General features: G+C 31.2%; 1 protein-coding gene across 2 annotated transcripts in view; it reads left to right on the top strand.

Annotated features, from left to right (window-relative positions):
* PCDH10 (protocadherin 10) overlaps positions 1 to 17,534 on the top strand; it is a 41,199-nt gene that overhangs the window by 17,400 nt on the left and 6,265 nt on the right. Inside the window, exon 5 of one of the 2 annotated variants that reach the window (XM_021101591.2) lies at positions 2,673 to 2,944. The exons of the other annotated variant lie outside the window; for it this stretch is intronic. Coding sequence (XP_020957250.2) covers positions 2,673 to 2,713 — 41 coding nt within the window. The 3' untranslated portion in view covers positions 2,714 to 2,944. Of the gene's footprint in view, positions 1 to 2,672; positions 2,945 to 17,534 lie in introns of those variants that run through there. 2 annotated transcript variants of the gene reach the window in all.

Genomic DNA, 17,534 nt, shown 5'->3' with positions numbered 1-17,534 from the left:
AGTTAAAGCAATATTTTAATATTATTTTTGTAATTATTCTTGCTTATGATATGATTTCACATTTTGAACATCATATCCTCAGATTTTTTTTCCATAAACAAGCATATCTTTCACTTCAGATCAGCCTCAACAAGAGTACACAAAAGGTATAAGGATTTGCTACTTGGAAACTTGTTGATTTCTTGTCTAACACATAATCATTCCCTAAGCTATGAAGACAATCATAAGATAAATGGTCAGTGAAATTTCATCTAAAATATATGTTTGAAATCTTTATTTCATTTGTTTAAAGGGTCATATAATAATAAATTATTTTGAATAAAGTGAAAAAAACTGCATTGACGTAATGACTTTTAAAATCCTAAATCCATGAAATTTTCTAGTCATAAGACTGTAGGAAACCATCTATTGAAAATGTTTACGGTTAATTCGGTTTTTGTATCATACAACGTTTTACTAGTCCAGTCAAAAAATCACTGTCTCCTGACCTAACTTTTTTGCCAACATTTGAATCTTTTTGCAATTTCAACTCAACTTGTAACATAAGAAAATATATCAGAACTTTGAAACATTGTATTTAAAATATTGCTGACATTTTACCTAGGCTACTTTTCAGTAACCCTCGTTTTAGGAAAATTCTTTTGGGCATCTATATTATTTCTACCCAGCATGTCAACTTTTTAAGTTGTTTGAAATTGTAGAGTATGTTTTGTTGAGTCACGCTGCTTCCATCCCTTCGTGACTTTAATCTGCCCTCTGTGAGTTTTCATAATTTGTTGAAGTCAGTATAGTGTAGGAGCATATGTAGAATTCAGAATAAAATGACTTTTATTACTGGTACAGATTACTCTCATATTTAGATATCCCTGTGTAGTGTTTTCTCTGGGATTTCTATATTCCTCTAATGTCATAAACATAGCATTGCTTTATCAAATATTAAGTTCCACAAAAAGTGTTTTTGTAAGTGACGTTTTTCACATTTTTGTCTCATAATTCATAGGTACATGCATTGCTAAATGAATGGACATCTATTTCAGTTTTTTTTTTCCCTTTTAGTAGATAGCTTAGTTTCTGTTCACTTTTTCTCCAAGTTTTGCTACTTTTTAAAAATATTGTCCTATTTCTAAGGTTTTTGTACTCTTCATTTGTCTTTATAAGTATACATTTAGATTTGAGAGCCTAACTAATTTTCTTGCTTCTTTAGTTTATCTCTTTATGACAAATCTCTGGCCTTCACACCAGTTTTTTCTATTGTTCCATTAATTATTTTAGTCTATAATTATAAATTAATCTCTCATAATCAAAGTAGTTTATTCACATCAACTCTGTGATTAAGGAACAAATGACAACTCAGAATGAGAAAAAGCCTGACTCCAGTTGATATTCTCTATATATCTACTTTTAGTATTAAATGTTCACTGAATTTTATGATATTTTACTCCTTTGAAAAATGCTAATCTATTCACAGTTCATATCATTACTCCATTTAGCTGATAGCAGCAGCTGACTGGAACTTTCCTCTAACTCTAGATAAATGAGATATTATAAGATAATCTTGTTTCTTCTCCTTAGTTGTTGAGTAATGGTCTTCCTCAACTAATATGATTTAAAGTAAAAGCTACAAAAATCTTTCTGAGGTGCAGAGATGAAACAGAACAGTTCATATTATATCTATACATCCGGCAATTTCTGTAGGCAATTTGTGTTTTACTTATTCAGACAGCTGTGCATCTCTGACTTAGTGCATGTCATTTAAAATTTGTGCCTTTGGGTTCATTGGAACAAAGTATCCAATAGTCTCTTGGCATATTTAGATTCATTACCCAGCTATGCATATTATAATGTGAAATAATTATGTGATGGAAAATGAATTAGTGGATGAATGAGTATTTTTAAAGTAACATGATTTTCCTTAATGATGTCATCATACTTTAATTTACCTACATATCTACATGCAGTTTTAGATATCTGTAGGCAAACTTTTTTCTTTTCTTCCAATTTAAAAAATGTCTTAAATTAGTTGTATTTCTCTGTAGATAGTACCTATAAGTATTTATAAGGGAAAGTAGATTTTGAACTTTTTCAAAATATTGAAATACAGCTAACCAAGATGTTTTGTGAAATATGGTGATGTTTTTCAGTATTTTAAGATTTTAAACTTTTTTGGTTTATTCAAGGAATTTATTTCATATTTTAAGGGAGAATTAAATTTATTTTTAATTTCTCACCTCTTTTAGAATTTTATTTGCTCCCCTTTCTTACCAGTTCTGTAAAACAATCATTTACATATTTACTAGCCTATTTTATTTCATACTTTAGCTCCCATCTTTCACATTTTTACAAAGCTAATATATATATGTGTATAATATACATATATATTTGTTTCCTCTGTTATAGTCACTTATTTTTCTTATTTCTTTCCCAGGTAGGAATTTACATGCATGTTCTAATTACATTTAATTACATTTTTGAGTTCATAAATACATGGTTAAATAAGATTCTATACATTTAAGGGCATATAGAGAAGACAATAGATAAATGTTAATTTGTATCTTTATTCAGTAATTTACACTTCATCTACTTACAGCAGTTTATTTTGTGCACACCGTACATTTTATTGAATTAACATTTAGCATATTAATATTATTTATATACTTCATTTTATATTACAGATAATTTTCATCCACTTTCTTATTTTGTACATTGGAAGTAAATCCATATAAGCATTTGTTCATCATGTGAACCTAACAAAGGAAGATTATCAATTAAAATATAAATAGAATTATTCAATGGAAAGGAATATCTACTTGGGAATTTTTCCTGTCTCATCATACTGAAGATTTATGGGTCAACATATAATTAAGTTACAAAGATATTGTAAATAAGTCTGGAATATACAAAGTCAGTTGCTTATAAATATTATTAAACATTGTTCAATACTCCATGTGCCAGACTTTTTTTGAGTGAGTCTCCGTCTTCTGAAATCCATTTAGTAGGAATTAGACAGCATCATCTAGAATCATGTGACAATAGCTTGGAAACTGTCTTGGACTATAAGGTTCTTTGTTCAAGATTAAATAATACTATTGTATCAAGACTAAACACAGCAGAATGTGAGTCAATTTAATGTTTCCCAAATTATAATAAAAATCTTGGAAGTTTTATATTAAGATCCCTAATTACTGCATTAGTGATATCTAATTACCCACATCAGTTTAGGTTGGACAGTATAGAAGTTTGAAAAAATTGGACCCTAAAATGTAACCACCTACAAACAACATGGAGAAAAACAAATTGTAAGCTATAAAATTTACAGATAAAAATCAGGGTTTTATTTTTGATTCTTTAATTGATACATTATATGACATTACATTTATACATTATGTCTAGACACTTAACCATATTTCTCCTAAAGATACATTTCTTTTAACTAGAGGGATTGAAAAAATTATATGTGAACTTTATTTCAGTAAAATTTTTATGATTTGTACAATAAAGTGGTGCCTAAATTATCAAAGATAGCTTTTAAGTCATTGAGTTCAAAAGTGATTATAAGTATATTTTCTGTTTTCTATTTTCATAATTCTGTTGTATGACTATAGTTGTGCACATATACACCCCATAGAGAGGCATTATATTTTTAATTTTGTTTAATTTTTAATTATAGCTATCAACTACCAAAGAAAGAACAGACGGATTATGCTTAACATAAGAGTAAAATTTAACTAATGGCTACTTCATTTTCATATGTTAACATGATAATATGGTGTTTTTTGTGAAACAGATAAATTATATGATCAATTTTGGTCTGTTCTTTTATTTTTTTAAGGTACTCGTTGTACTTTTTGAGGACCAGTTCACATGACATAATGTAGCAAAATTAACTGTGACACTGTAGAGAAAGTTGATGTCTTTGTTATAAGGAAGATATTACTTTTACTGCCTGTAAAAATGCTGTAATCAGTAGGGCTTTTTTTTTTTTTTTTCTATTTTAACATTGGTGTCAGCCAGAATCTTACACTAGATTCTAATATTACTTGTGTTAGATATTTAGTTCTATATTTTACACAAACTGGAAAATTGACATTCATTTGTCATCAAGTAGTCCATGGTTCATATTTATGCCAATAGCTATGTTTCAGCTGATAATAGGATAATTACTAAATTATTCCATAAAAATCATTACTTGTAAATATTTTGTCAAAAACTTCCAAAATCAGTGTTTTAAAAATAAGAAAGATCTAAGCCTAGCAGTAATACATAAATAAAATCAATATCAAATGTGTACATCCTGGGTTAGATTTTTTAATCACCCTACATAAAGAAATAGCCTGAATAGAAGGCTTCTTTCATACCTAACTAAATATTGTTGGGCTTTGTCTCAAATTGCAACATATGGTAGAAAGTTCTGAGTAAAAAATAGTAACAATAAAGTATATATAATAGTTATCTTGATGATGTACACCTGATTGTGTATATAAGATAAAATACTTCACATGTAGTTTTAATTGAAATGGTAGTCGAAATAATAGATCCATAAATATGAGTTAATGTTACAGTTTGACAGTTGCTATCATTTTATTCTTAGAAAATGTAGAAGATTTGGAGGCTGGCCTGTAAACCTGGAGGCTGACCTGTAAAATTACTATATTCTTGTACCTTTTTCTTTCACCCTTAAATCTGACGCCAGAACCAATCCCTTTGCTAGTCATCTGCAGTGTAGGTTTAACTTTTCTTGCCATAGAATTACTCATCAGATGATTACATTAGAGGTCATGAAATCTAGGTATGTTTTGGTGAATATACCCTAATTCTTGACTTCGATCTCTTTGATAAGAACAATAGGAATAGAGAATGATATGCAGAATCCATAAATTCCACTGTTTTAGTTTTAACCGTTTTAAAAAATGATGAATGATGTCAAGCTTACTCAAAAAAACAAAATAGTTTACTCAACTCTCCACATTCACCAGCTTAAACAGTGATCAATTCTTGGCCAAATTTGTTTTGTCCAAAAACGAATACACTTCCTCTACACTCAGATTTTTAAAGCAAATCCAGAAACCTTACTTTTAGACCACTAATATTTCAACATGTTCATTAAAGGTAAAGTCTAACATAGCCACAAGAACAGTATTCCTCCTAAAAAAATCTCCTTGCTATCATTGAATGTCTAGTTATCGTTCAAATTTCCATAATTTTTTCTTAACTATTATTTACATTTGCAATTAACTTGATTCATGATTAAAAAGTTTATTGATAGCAATTCATTTTCATTTTCTATTTTAAATCTTTTGATTAATATATAATATGCATATAGTAAAGTACAAAAATCACAAATGTGTAACTCAAGAAGTTTTCACAAAAGGAGGACACATGTATAATCAGTAACCATACTAACTAGATATTGTTTCTAGTAGGCAAAGCATTACCAGGATCTCAAAAACCTGAGCATCCTATCCCAAAGGGTTACCACTGTCCTGGGCTCTAACCAAAGATTAGTTTTTCTGAGTTTCAAAATGTATATAATTTGAATAAATAAAATAGTGCAAATATTTGAGTTTAACTGAAACATTATAACCAGTTATTCTCTCTGATACTATAGCAAAAACAAATATCATAGCTAAACTATAGCAGTGCGTAAGCTAAGTTAGGATATGTTCTCCTTGGATACGATTTCTCTTATTCTCTTCCAAGTTCCTGTCATTTCTAATATTTCAGAAATCCTTGATACTTGTCATTATATCTTCTTATTGATTGGAAACATAATCTTACTAGTGTTTTACAGTAACAAATATTGAAATACGTTGATTTGAATACCAGATTATAACAAAAGAGTAGAAAAATTGAAATGTCTCTGTTTCACATTTCTTTGAGCCTAAGTTAGAGGATTCTGACAAATTGGGGAGTGTAATGCTTAAAGGAGACTCTGAAAAAGGTAAAGAGATTAACGTTTTGGAAAATGGCATATCTGAAGAGAGTCTAAAAGTATTGACTGTGAAGTGAGAAGAAAAGGGTTTGTTAAGTGTTTGAACAAATATTACATAGATGAGATAGTGATCAGCTAATGTCTTTATTGAGAGCTGAAAAGAGAAAATGAATCTATATCACATCCTGAGAGATTTAAATTTCACAATATGGGAAATATCTGAACCCTAACATTGGTACTTGATCCTGAGAGATATGGAAACACATTACCTAGAAAGCTTTACAAACTATAAACATATGCTTTTGCCAGCTGTGATTTGGTGGAATAGCACTTTACAGTCTTGTGATGTGTTTTTGCAGAATGTTTTTCTAACACTGGGGCTGGTTAAAGGAGTGAAGGGCATGAGGCTCATTTTTACAGTGGGACAAAGGAAAGGCAATTGAGAAAGTCAGGGTTTTTATATATCCCCTTTCCTTCCTGTTTCTACATAGATCACTTAATTTTCATACTCTGGAATTTTGGAGAGGAAAGATTTGATTTCTTAAATCCTTTTGTTTCCCCCTCACACATTGAATTGCAACAAATGATTACATGTTCAGGAAGAAAAATCAGGAAATAGTAGTTTTACAAGGAAATTTGGGAAAATACGTAGAGTGCAAAAGTTAAGTATGAAAATGTCTATACCATACATTAAGCCTATTAAGTATGCATTACAACTTAAAGGTATAAGACTTTGTATTATATATAACAATCATTTTAAAAGGAAGACATGACTATAGATTTTAAATATAGATGTGAAAATATTTTAAATATCTTACTTTGACAAATATTGAATCTTTTCCTGATTGAGCTGATTTCTCCTATAATAAGAATTTTCCACTTTTGGTATCATATTATGTTCTGCTGAATTTTAAGGAAAATCCTTGGTGTCAGTTACTGTGAAATTGCTTACAAATAAAAATGAAACAGCCATCATTAGTGATTCAAGTCAGGTTACCTATTCTCCTTAAGCCTAGTAGTAATGCATGCTTTCTTAACTATTTTGGAAGATACAGCAAACAGGCTATATATGATCATCATATCCTGTGTTCATATTTTAAGCAGTAAATTAAAATGTAGCATTAGTTTGGTAATAAGGAGCATGAATTAATCACATACTTTAAAAAGGAAAAAAAAATCAAATGGGTGAACTGTGTCAACTAAACATTAATGCTAAATTTGATAACAGTAGTAGCTACAACCATGTCTATTTTATAGGCATGAGAAGTAGAAATGAGACACAATACAGGCACTAATTTCATAAATACTACCAGTATTACAAGGTGATAGTTATTCTCATAATCAAGGGTCATGAAATAAGCTCTATAAATTTTAGGCTATAGTAAATAAATTCAGAATACATTTAGAATATTTTATGATTATATAAATTCACTAAATTTATGTTGGCAGTGGGCTTTTTTGGCATTCGGCAATGTAGAAATGCCTTTTGTTGTAAAATGGAGTGAATTCTAACTCTTTTGAACTTGAATTAAGCTAAGGATTTGAGAAATCTATATTTTTAAATTATATTATTAAATGGTAAGAAGATACTATTTCTCAAATTATAACAACAAACTATTGATGCATTGATGTGTTTCTGGTAAAGGTAGTGTTCTTAAATGCAGGCTTACTTTAAAATTATTTTTAGGAAAATACTTGACATTGAATAATCTTATTTTCATCTCAAAATTGAACTTGAAATCTAGAAACATAATCCTTGAGAACTTAAATTGCTTGCTTTATAAAAAATCTTCATAGGAATTGTGATTTTTAATACCAATAAAAAAGTATTTAATACTTATAAAAAGTTGTGCTAATATATAGAATATGGGGGGGATATTACCTTCACTGAATAATATTCTATATACTATATAAAACATTGAATAAAAAATAGTAACATAGTTTACATACTATATTGCTTTGAAATTATGTTTAAATCCATATCCTTATTTAAATATTCCAAAGTTTTTCACACTTCAACTGCTTTCTAATTCTGAGAAATAGCTAGCAATAGATCCTATTGTTTGTAATACTATTCTTTATTTTAAAGTAGTGTCATGGCAATTTGAAACTGTAGAAAGATTTTTAACTAGCTGTTTTAGATAAAACTTCCCAAGTTATTGACAAAAGCTGCGTGACCCGCATTCAAAAAAACTTATCATTGAAGACCTACTATATTGCAGACACAGTGGTCTTCAGTTTTGTTTGCCCTAGATGTAGATTGTGTAAGTGTTCTCAGGGCCAGCCATATAGGATAATGATTATGGCTCATGAACTCATCACAGACTGATGTGAAAAGAAGATCAATACCTTAATTTAAAATACAGATGTAATAACCGAGTCAATTGAAATGCTCCTGAGATATATCCAGGGGAAAAACAAGAACTCCTGTGGAGAAGGAAAAGGGCATCAGATCAACTTAATTATTAGTGATCACACATAGCATCAGGCATCCTCACTCGATAGAGTGATACTGTACCTCCTGCATAGATCAAAATAACTCATATCAGGTCACCTCAGTGTCATCTGCTCTGCGCCATCCTAGAAACATACAAAAGCATTTTTAATTATTGATACCGCTTCACTCCATACCTCATATGTACCTCATACAAACCTCTTTTGAAATAATTTTGGAAAAAAAAACCCTCAGGCATGTTACAATACCAGTGAAAAGTTTTCTTCTTCCTTTACAATGCATATGAAGCACAACCTGCTCACCTCGTTGGACTGGGGTGTCCTTAGTAAATACTTAAAAATATTCTTATTATCTTCAGGATAGTTTTTCCTAAGCATGTCTGATTTTATTCAGTTTGACTTTATGATAGTTTGGAAGTTTTAATTTTGTAAGACGTCCTCTGATTTTCATTCTCAGAGGATGCTGTACTTTTTCAGACTCATAACCTGCTACACAATCACAAGAGTGAGTTTTATATCAGAGAAGTGATGCGTAGTGAAGAGGCCCAGGCCCAGGGTTCAAATACTGATCTAACCCGTCACTAGCCGAATGACTTCTGTCTTTTCTTTAATATTCCTATAACTCATTATCCTCATCTGTGACATACATCTTCCAAAGCTCATTGTGGCGATTAAATTATATAACGTATTTAAAGCTGTGAGTGCCTGGCCCATAGGAAGCACTCATTAAGTGTTCAAGACAACCATATATTCAGTTAAAATTGGAACAATGACATCAGCCTGAGTATGGAGAAAATTTAAATTCTGGGTTTAAATAGAACTAATTATGCTTTCTTTTACTTTCAGAGAAAAAGCAGACTCCAAATGTTCTTTTCATGATATATCACTATTTTACATCTGCAGTATATATTCTTTCACATAATACATATGCTGTAAAAGTACAGTATCCCTATTTTTCTTTTTCATCTGTGAAATCAATAAAATGGATAGAATAAAAGCAAAGGTATCTTGCCCAGCAAAGACTGTCTTATTTGTTTTTTGTTTTATGATATTAATCACAAAGTATGATTGTAACTTTTAACATTTCATATTCTCATTATTTAAGTTGTGCATTTCCAGTGAATGAAGATATTTGATTACGTACAACAAACAGTGAAATAATTTGACAAGGAACATTCTTTTTTGGAATAACAGATTTTTATTTGTAGAAAGCAGCATATTGTAGTTGATGAGAGTAGACAAATAAAGAACCTTTATTCCTTCAGGCCAAGAATTTTAAAAAGTGAAACAAATAGATGTCCTTATCCAATCTGACTTAATTTACATTTTGACAATTGTACTAACCTTTTAGAGTAAATTCTGGCCTTAGGCAAGATATTATTACCCCACAGAGTTCTGACATCCCTGTGTGAGAGACACAAAAGCCCTAAAATCATCACACAAAGTAAACGTGAAGAGTCGGTAAGCGTGGAGAACTAGGTCTTTCTATAAGATATATCAAAGGTATCCATGTCTGTCATAAATCAATCTTAGAGCAAGTAGAAGCCCAAGGATTCTGCTGCCTCCTTTTTCTTACCTAAAGTCCTTTTATCTGATAAACTTGATTCTCTCCGCCTTATATTTATATTTTTATATCTTTGTCTTTCAAAATTAGACAGAACTAGCAAATGATGTCACAAGCCCATTTGAGAAATGCCCAAAAAACTGCCAAATTTTACCTTTTGTTTATGGCTTATTCATTGGGCTTTCTCAAATGTAATTCTCATGATCTTATGATTCTCCGTGTTTTCTGTCTTCTGCCTTCCACATCACTCTTTTGCCTAGAAAACAAGAGGCCTAACAACTAAGTTCCAGTGCCATTGCATGCATCATATGTGCTTACTTCTTATGTTTTTGTGTCTTAAATGAAAATTTAAAAATTCTCCTTTTTTTTAATAAAGTAGTGGAATTTCCTCTATTTAATGGTGTTGTTTCCCAACTATGGAAAGAAGAAATCTTAAAACAGATTTAATTTTTTTTTCACTTAACGTATCTGTGAGTTATACTACAATGTCAAATGTATTGTCTCTCTTCTTGTAATGCACTGGTTTTCAATGATTCTATGTTGTTTTAAATTTCTTGTCTCATTAACAGATTAATAAGATATTTATTTTACTAGAAGAAAATGGCTTTGGTTATCTTTGGGAAAGATCCCCCAGAATGTAATCAAAAAAAGACTTACAGAATTCTACTTTGGGACTAATATTGGAGCACTTACTATATGCCTTTTTTTTTTTTTGCTTTTTAGGGCTGAACTTGCAGCATATGGAGGTTCCCAGGCTAGGGGTCTAATCGGAGCTCAGCTGCAGGCCTACACCACAGCTGCAGCAACATCAGATCTGAGTCACATCTGTGACCTACACCACAGCTCACGGCAACGCCAGATCCTTAACCCACTGAGCAAGGCCAGGGATCGAACCCACAACCTCATGGTTCCTAGTCACATTTGTTTCTGCTGCACCACAATGGGAAATCCTTAAAAACTTTTTAGATACTAATGCATTTTAAACCTTAGAATTACCAAATGAAATAGGTATTCTTCCTGTTCCCATTTTACAGATTATAAAATTAAGAAAAAGAGATTTGGAGAACCATCTGATTGTATCTGTTGGCATGTGAGGGAGAACCACATTTTTGTTTTTGAGACCATCTGATTCTAGAATAAGCACTTGTAACCAACTTGAATCCCAGGCTAAAGAAACCGCACTCTGCTCAGAAAGTTGGTAAGGGTTCGTTGTATAGGGTTGTATTTTTATTTTTGTTTAACCAGCAGAGTGTTACTGCAGTTGTCAAACTTTGCATAAATAAGAGCTGGATAGAGAATGAAAATGAAGGAGTTAGAGATATTTTGGAAAAATAAAATAAATAAAATAAAATAAAAACCACCTAAAGTATCAGAAATCTAAGTGTAATAATAAAAGGTGAGAAAAGTACTTATCAAGGATAGTTGTCAAGTTTTGAGACTGGTTGTTTGGGAAAAAAAATGTATCCCCAATCTCACAATTAATTGTGAGACAGTGTAAAAAAACAAGTATGTTTTTTTAAATTAAAATTTTTAGCATTGTAAAGTAGAAACAAGGAAAGATGATACCTTCAAATACTAGTAGATTAAAATACAGCAGGAATTACTTTTGGATAAGAAAGATTTGATCAAATATTGGTGATCTTTAATCACTTTAAAAATATTATTTTAAATGCCATGATTAAAATTGTCCTTGTCTCTTCACCATTTCTGTGAGTTGCAGACCTAGGGTGAGTGTCTCCTTGCAAAGGAATAAACCCCGAGGTAGTATTTTATTAAAAAAAAAAAAAAGACATATATAAATCTTACATAAATCGCATATAAATCTCATGAAGTGAATATAATATTTAGTCTGTGATCATTACATGCCTGTTTTTCTTTGTTAAAATTTGTGGGGAAATGTCCCATGCAGCCTACTGCTTTTTATTTCCGCTGATGCAACCTGAGTCTTGATAAAGTGGGATAGAATCACTTCTTTGAGCAACTCATATCACAGCTTTTTTTTCCTGTCACAATTATCCTTAGAATCAAGTTTTCAGCCACAAAACATCCAGGCAGTCGTTTTGACTGCAAAACACTTTGTCAGTTTTGGAAGACTTAGGAAGATGGATTGCAAACTATTTCCAGATATGTAAAGTATAAAGCCTGGATCTTCAACAGGGCTCTGTAAGAAGACACAGGCATCTTTCTTTTGCATTCCCCAAACCCAGTCCTTTCTTCCTAATTCACCAAAATTAATGAAAAGCCCTCTACTTTTATGTCTGGCTTCTTCTGTCAAATAAGTAGAGAATTTATTTATATTTATAGAATTTGACTTTAATATTTAAAGTCCTCCTTAAAATTTTAAGAGCTTTCCATTTCAGCTGCAATAACATTCACATTTTTAATAGGTTTAAAAGTATTTTATTTAAACCCTGCCTACGTTTTTTTCTTTATTCCATTCACTGATTATCAGCCTCTTGATACACCGTTTTCCCCAGGCTCTTGTACATTGACACATTCCATTCTCCTTCTGGAATGCTTTCTCATTTGCAAAACCACTCCCACCTCATCTGCTTGGCTATCTCCTACTCATCAATCAAGACTCAACTTCTTCTACCTTAAATGAGACGCCTTCCCAAGCAAAGAGATGTGTGCTTTCTTCTTATAATTCTCATATTCTATGTAATTAGTGTTTTTTAAATCTTCTATAAAAGAGTCATTAGCCCCTGTCTGTTAGATCTTTTAGAGAAGAATCCATGTGTATTCATTTTAGAATCTCAGGTCCCAGAACCTTGTCTGAACCAAACACCCATAAATGCATTTTAGACTACATCAGTGAATCAGTAAATGAAACATCCTGAATCCAATGTGGCAAGTGCATTTTTTCCTCCTTAGTTAACCAGGCATCTTCCTGATTTTCATAAATTAATATAATTATAGTTACCTCTGAATGGTAAAGCAATAAACAACCCTCCAAAACCTAAATATTTCCACACCTGACATACACTACCCTGGATTTCTTTTTTTTTTTTTTTACTACTCACATTCCATCATCTTTCAACCTTCATATTCTTTTATTCTGTCCTTACTTATACTAGAACTAGCTCTTTCTTTTTTTTCTTTTCTGATTGATCACTTTCTCTTTAAAAACTCCTTAGTCCTCATATTTCAATATCATCAACTACTAATTTCACTAGTCTATTTTTTCAATTGTCTGTCACGTACATATCATAAACAATAAGTAAATATAAGTTAATCTTATACATGGACATGAAGAGAGACCCATTGTAGATATATTGAATATGAGGAGAAAATTGTTGACAGCTCAAGATGGCTATGGTTAGAGGCAATTTTATCTGGCTTTCCCTTAGGTTTCTGGGTTTTCATGTTAACAGTTTTTAAGTCTTTTGGTATTTTTACTTATCATTATTGCATGAGTTATTTTCAGATATTTTTTCTTTATGGCATTGTGGCAACTGATGAGTATTTCAGATGCTTTTTTAAAACATGGATGCAAAAATTTGACTTTGTTCTGCAAGAACTTTATTATGAGTTGCATAGGTAGTATAGGTAGGTTTGTACTTCCATTATATTTTAATAATGATATAGGTAGGTTATATATAAATGTACATAGTCAATACGTTTTTAACCAAAATCTCTACTGGCCTTAACAAAGGCTGATTATTTAAAATTTGAACTTTTTCCTAGATTTGTTGATGCTTTTCATAGATAGTAAGTGTATAATATGATTTTTATTTACCTCACTAGGTGGTTAAATATTTGCAGTAATTAAGATGAACCCTAATCAAACACAAAATTTAGGAATGTAATATAACTGTTTAAGGATTTAAATCTTGTCATTTAGTTAGAACATAACTAAATGATTGTAATATTTAATAAGCATGATGTAATCTTATTTTAACAATTGGTATTTTTGTAATATTTTGAAAGCTGAATTTGATTAATGCTTATTAGTGTTTTAATTATTATTAATTTTTTAATTTTTATTAAAGCATAGTTTATTACAAAGTTGTGCCAATTTCTGCTTTACAGCAAAGTGACTCAGTAATATTATATAATGTATATATATATATACACATATACACACACATTCTCTTTCTTATATTATCTTCCAACATGGTCTATCCCAAGATACTGGATATGCAGGTTTTAAATCTCTAATTATCTAATGCTAGATTAACTTGAAAGGCCAAGAAGGAGTTAGTTTAATTAGTTTCTAGAATAGAACTAAAATTAGAATGTATACTTAAATTTTAGAATAATTCAAAATTATGTTTATTATGCAAAGAAGAAAGAAGATTTTATCAAATATGCTATATCTGTCTCACAAAAACAAAGATTTCACTCAAAATCAAGGTTATAATCATAATACAAACAAGTTAAATGATTAAGATTGCATTCATCTATAATAATATATAACCCTATATATACGACTTTTATAATATATAAATGTTTTAAATTCTGACATCTTAATTTTACAATCATTTTAGATGGATATGTGCACAAAATTTGTTACATGAACTACAGTGCTAAAAAATAATTAGAGAATATAGTGCAGTATTTCTCTAGGAAACACAGCAAAACATTCTCCTCGGTGGTAACTAGTATCATCTGTGGTATCATGTTGCTGATGCCCTCAGTATAGGATTGCCAGATTTAGTGAATAAAAACACATGACACCCAAATATTTTCTGGGGTGTATATACTAACTATTCATTGTTGTCTGAAATTCAAGTGTAGCTGGACACCTTGTATTTCATCTGGCAACCCTGCTCAAGGAGTTATTGAAGACTAAGGTCTTGGATTGCTAACCTATTTAGGAATTCCTAAAGTTTAGGAATGTAAACTTTTTACATTGAGGAAGTTTTTCTAAACAGAAAATTGGTAGTTAGCTTTCAGTTTACAATGTGTTGGCATTTCAACCCCCTTATGAGCCCACAATTGCTATTATTAATCTTCTGTTTGTTTTGACATAGATGCAACTGAATTATATTAGGGGAAGTCAGATCATCAGGTATATTAATGCAACAGCCATACTTTACACAGTTTCTAAGTCATGTGTGTTGTGTGTCTCATTTTTTAAAAATAATCTTGTAAAAATTGTATGATTAGTATTTCATTTACCAGCCCAGATTTTCCACTTATTTTCATGGCTAAGATATCTAAGATGTTAATTAATTATTTTTTAGGTGTTTGTTAAATTATTTTTAAATCTTATCCCTGTTTAAATAGATTGCAAGTGGTTAATAAATTAGATACATGGCTATATTTTTTACAGCTATATATGTTTTAAATAAAATCTTAAATATTTATTCTTAGGGTTTTACCATTTTTTTCATTGCTGGAATTTCTTCTTGATTTTTATATAAAAGATGAAATTGTATATGTCACTCGTAGTTGGTTTAATATTGTGATAGTGATGTTGTTTGCTGCAAAATAGGTCTATACAGGTATAGCATCCCTATACTTAGAGGAATAATCAATTCCATTCAGGAAATTTCCATGCTACTTGGAAAATTAATGCTAATTTCAACCTTACAGGGAAGTAACTAATGCGATCTCCTTATAATGTTGTTTTGAAGGAAACTACTTGAAATACAAGTATCTAAATGTGAGTAAATATTATCAGCTTCATAATTCTCAAAGGAAAAAAAAGAATTGTTTATTTTTTTAAAGAAGTATATGGATATCTTGTTAGAATTTAGATTCACATAATAATGGCATTTATCTAAGTTAAATGAAAGTTCTTTTGTCATTATTAAAGTAACACATAATCAAGTGGATTGTCTTCAAAAGAAATTTCAAAGGTACATGTTTATTGCCGTGTAAAGAATGTAATTTTCAAATAGTTGTGGAACAAATCAAGTTTTCCCTGTTTTAAGTAGAAAATCCAGTAGATAAAGGATTCCTGAAATTTTTCAGTGTTATTACAAACATAGAGAGCAATATATGTTAGAATTCCATTTCCTAAATATATACTATTATTTTATTTTTCTGTCTTTTGTCTTTTGAGGGTCTCACCCTCAGCATATGGAGATTCCCAGGCTAGGGGTCTAATCAGAGCTGTTGCTGCGGGCCTGCACCAGAGCCACAGCAACGCAGGATCCGAACTGCATCTGAGACCTACGCCACAGCTCATGGCAACTTCTGGATCCTTAACTCATTGAGCGAGGGCCAGGGATCAAACCAGCAACCTCATGGTTCCTAATCAGATTCGTTTCCACTGCACCATGATGGGAACTCCCTAAATATATACTAATTGTTAAAAAGTAATTCAGTCTTCAGGCTTGATTTTAAGATACAATTGAGGAGTTTTGTTTGTCAAAGAGAGCCCAGATAGTGGCCAAAATGTTTTGGGTAGGGTCATTTCCTGTTATTTTTTTCTCCCTCAGGAAAATTTTGGTAAGCTTATAAGGCATGATTTTTTACATTTCTTGATAAGTTTGGAATACATCCATCCAATCTATAAAATTCTATGCAAGTACCTTGTAAGTTTTTTAGCAAATATTTTAATATAAAAGTTTATTTGTTTAGCATTTAGATTTTTAGGAATCATGTATTTAGAATATTGACAATTCTTGTTTCTAAATGATTATCACTGTTTTTAGATATCTTGCTTAAATCAATTCAGATAATGAAAGTAAAGCAGATTATCTAATTAAAGGAGTTAATATATTATCACTGGTTTTGTTGTAGATTTCAAAGCACTCTTAGTTAATATAATTAATTAGAGATAAACTTTTTTTTTTTTTTTTTTGCTATTTCTTGGGCCGCTCCTGCAGCTTATGGAGGTTCCCAGGATAGGGGTCTAATCGGAGCTGTATCCTCCCGCCTACACCAGAGCCACAGCAACGCAGGATCTGAGCCACGTCTGCAACCTACACCACAGCTCAGGCAACGCCGGATCGTTAACCCACTGAGCAAGGGCAGGGATCGAACCCGCAACCTCATGGTTCCTAGTCGGATTCGTTAACCACTGCGCCACGACGGGAACTCCGAGATAAACATTTTTAAACAAAACAAAATTTAATTCCAATAATTACATCTACCCTGTATTAATGGTAGTTGACACAGCTGAGTAACCCATAGACTAGACATTTCGTTGTGAACCATTTTAAATTTATTATTGCCTTAGTAAGGAGGTAGTTTTAAATTACACATACTCACATACACACAAACACCCATAAGTATACAGACTTTGGCTCCTCTATCTAGAAGAAACTCATAGTGTTTCGGCACTCATTTCCTCAATATAAAGCTATGTAAGGGTTATGTTCTGTCATACCTGTTGACTCCACCTAAGAACAAATAAAAGCCCCTATTTTCAAGGCTAAGTTTTTTAGTTAACAACAAAATGCATTTTAAAAAATAAGCTCCTGGAGTTTCCGTTGTGGCTCAGGGTAACAAACCTGACTAGTATCCCATGAGGATGGGGGTTCTATCCCTGGCCCCGCTCAGTGGGTTTAGGATCTGGGATTGCCGAGACCTGCAGTGCAGATCACAGATGCGGCTCAGATCTTGCTTTGCTGTGGTATAGGCTGGCAGCTGCAGCTCAGATTCCATTCTTAGCCTGGGAACTTCCATATG

Source organism: Sus scrofa, chromosome 8 (assembly GCF_054392235.1).
Source record: "Sus scrofa isolate SSC_HxYL_T2T_F1_AM1 chromosome 8, Sscrofa_HxYL_maternal_Yorkshire_Landrace_v2.0, whole genome shotgun sequence".
NCBI lineage: Eukaryota > Metazoa > Chordata > Mammalia > Artiodactyla > Suidae > Sus > Sus scrofa.
This window is presented reverse-complemented; position numbering and strand designations above follow the sequence as displayed.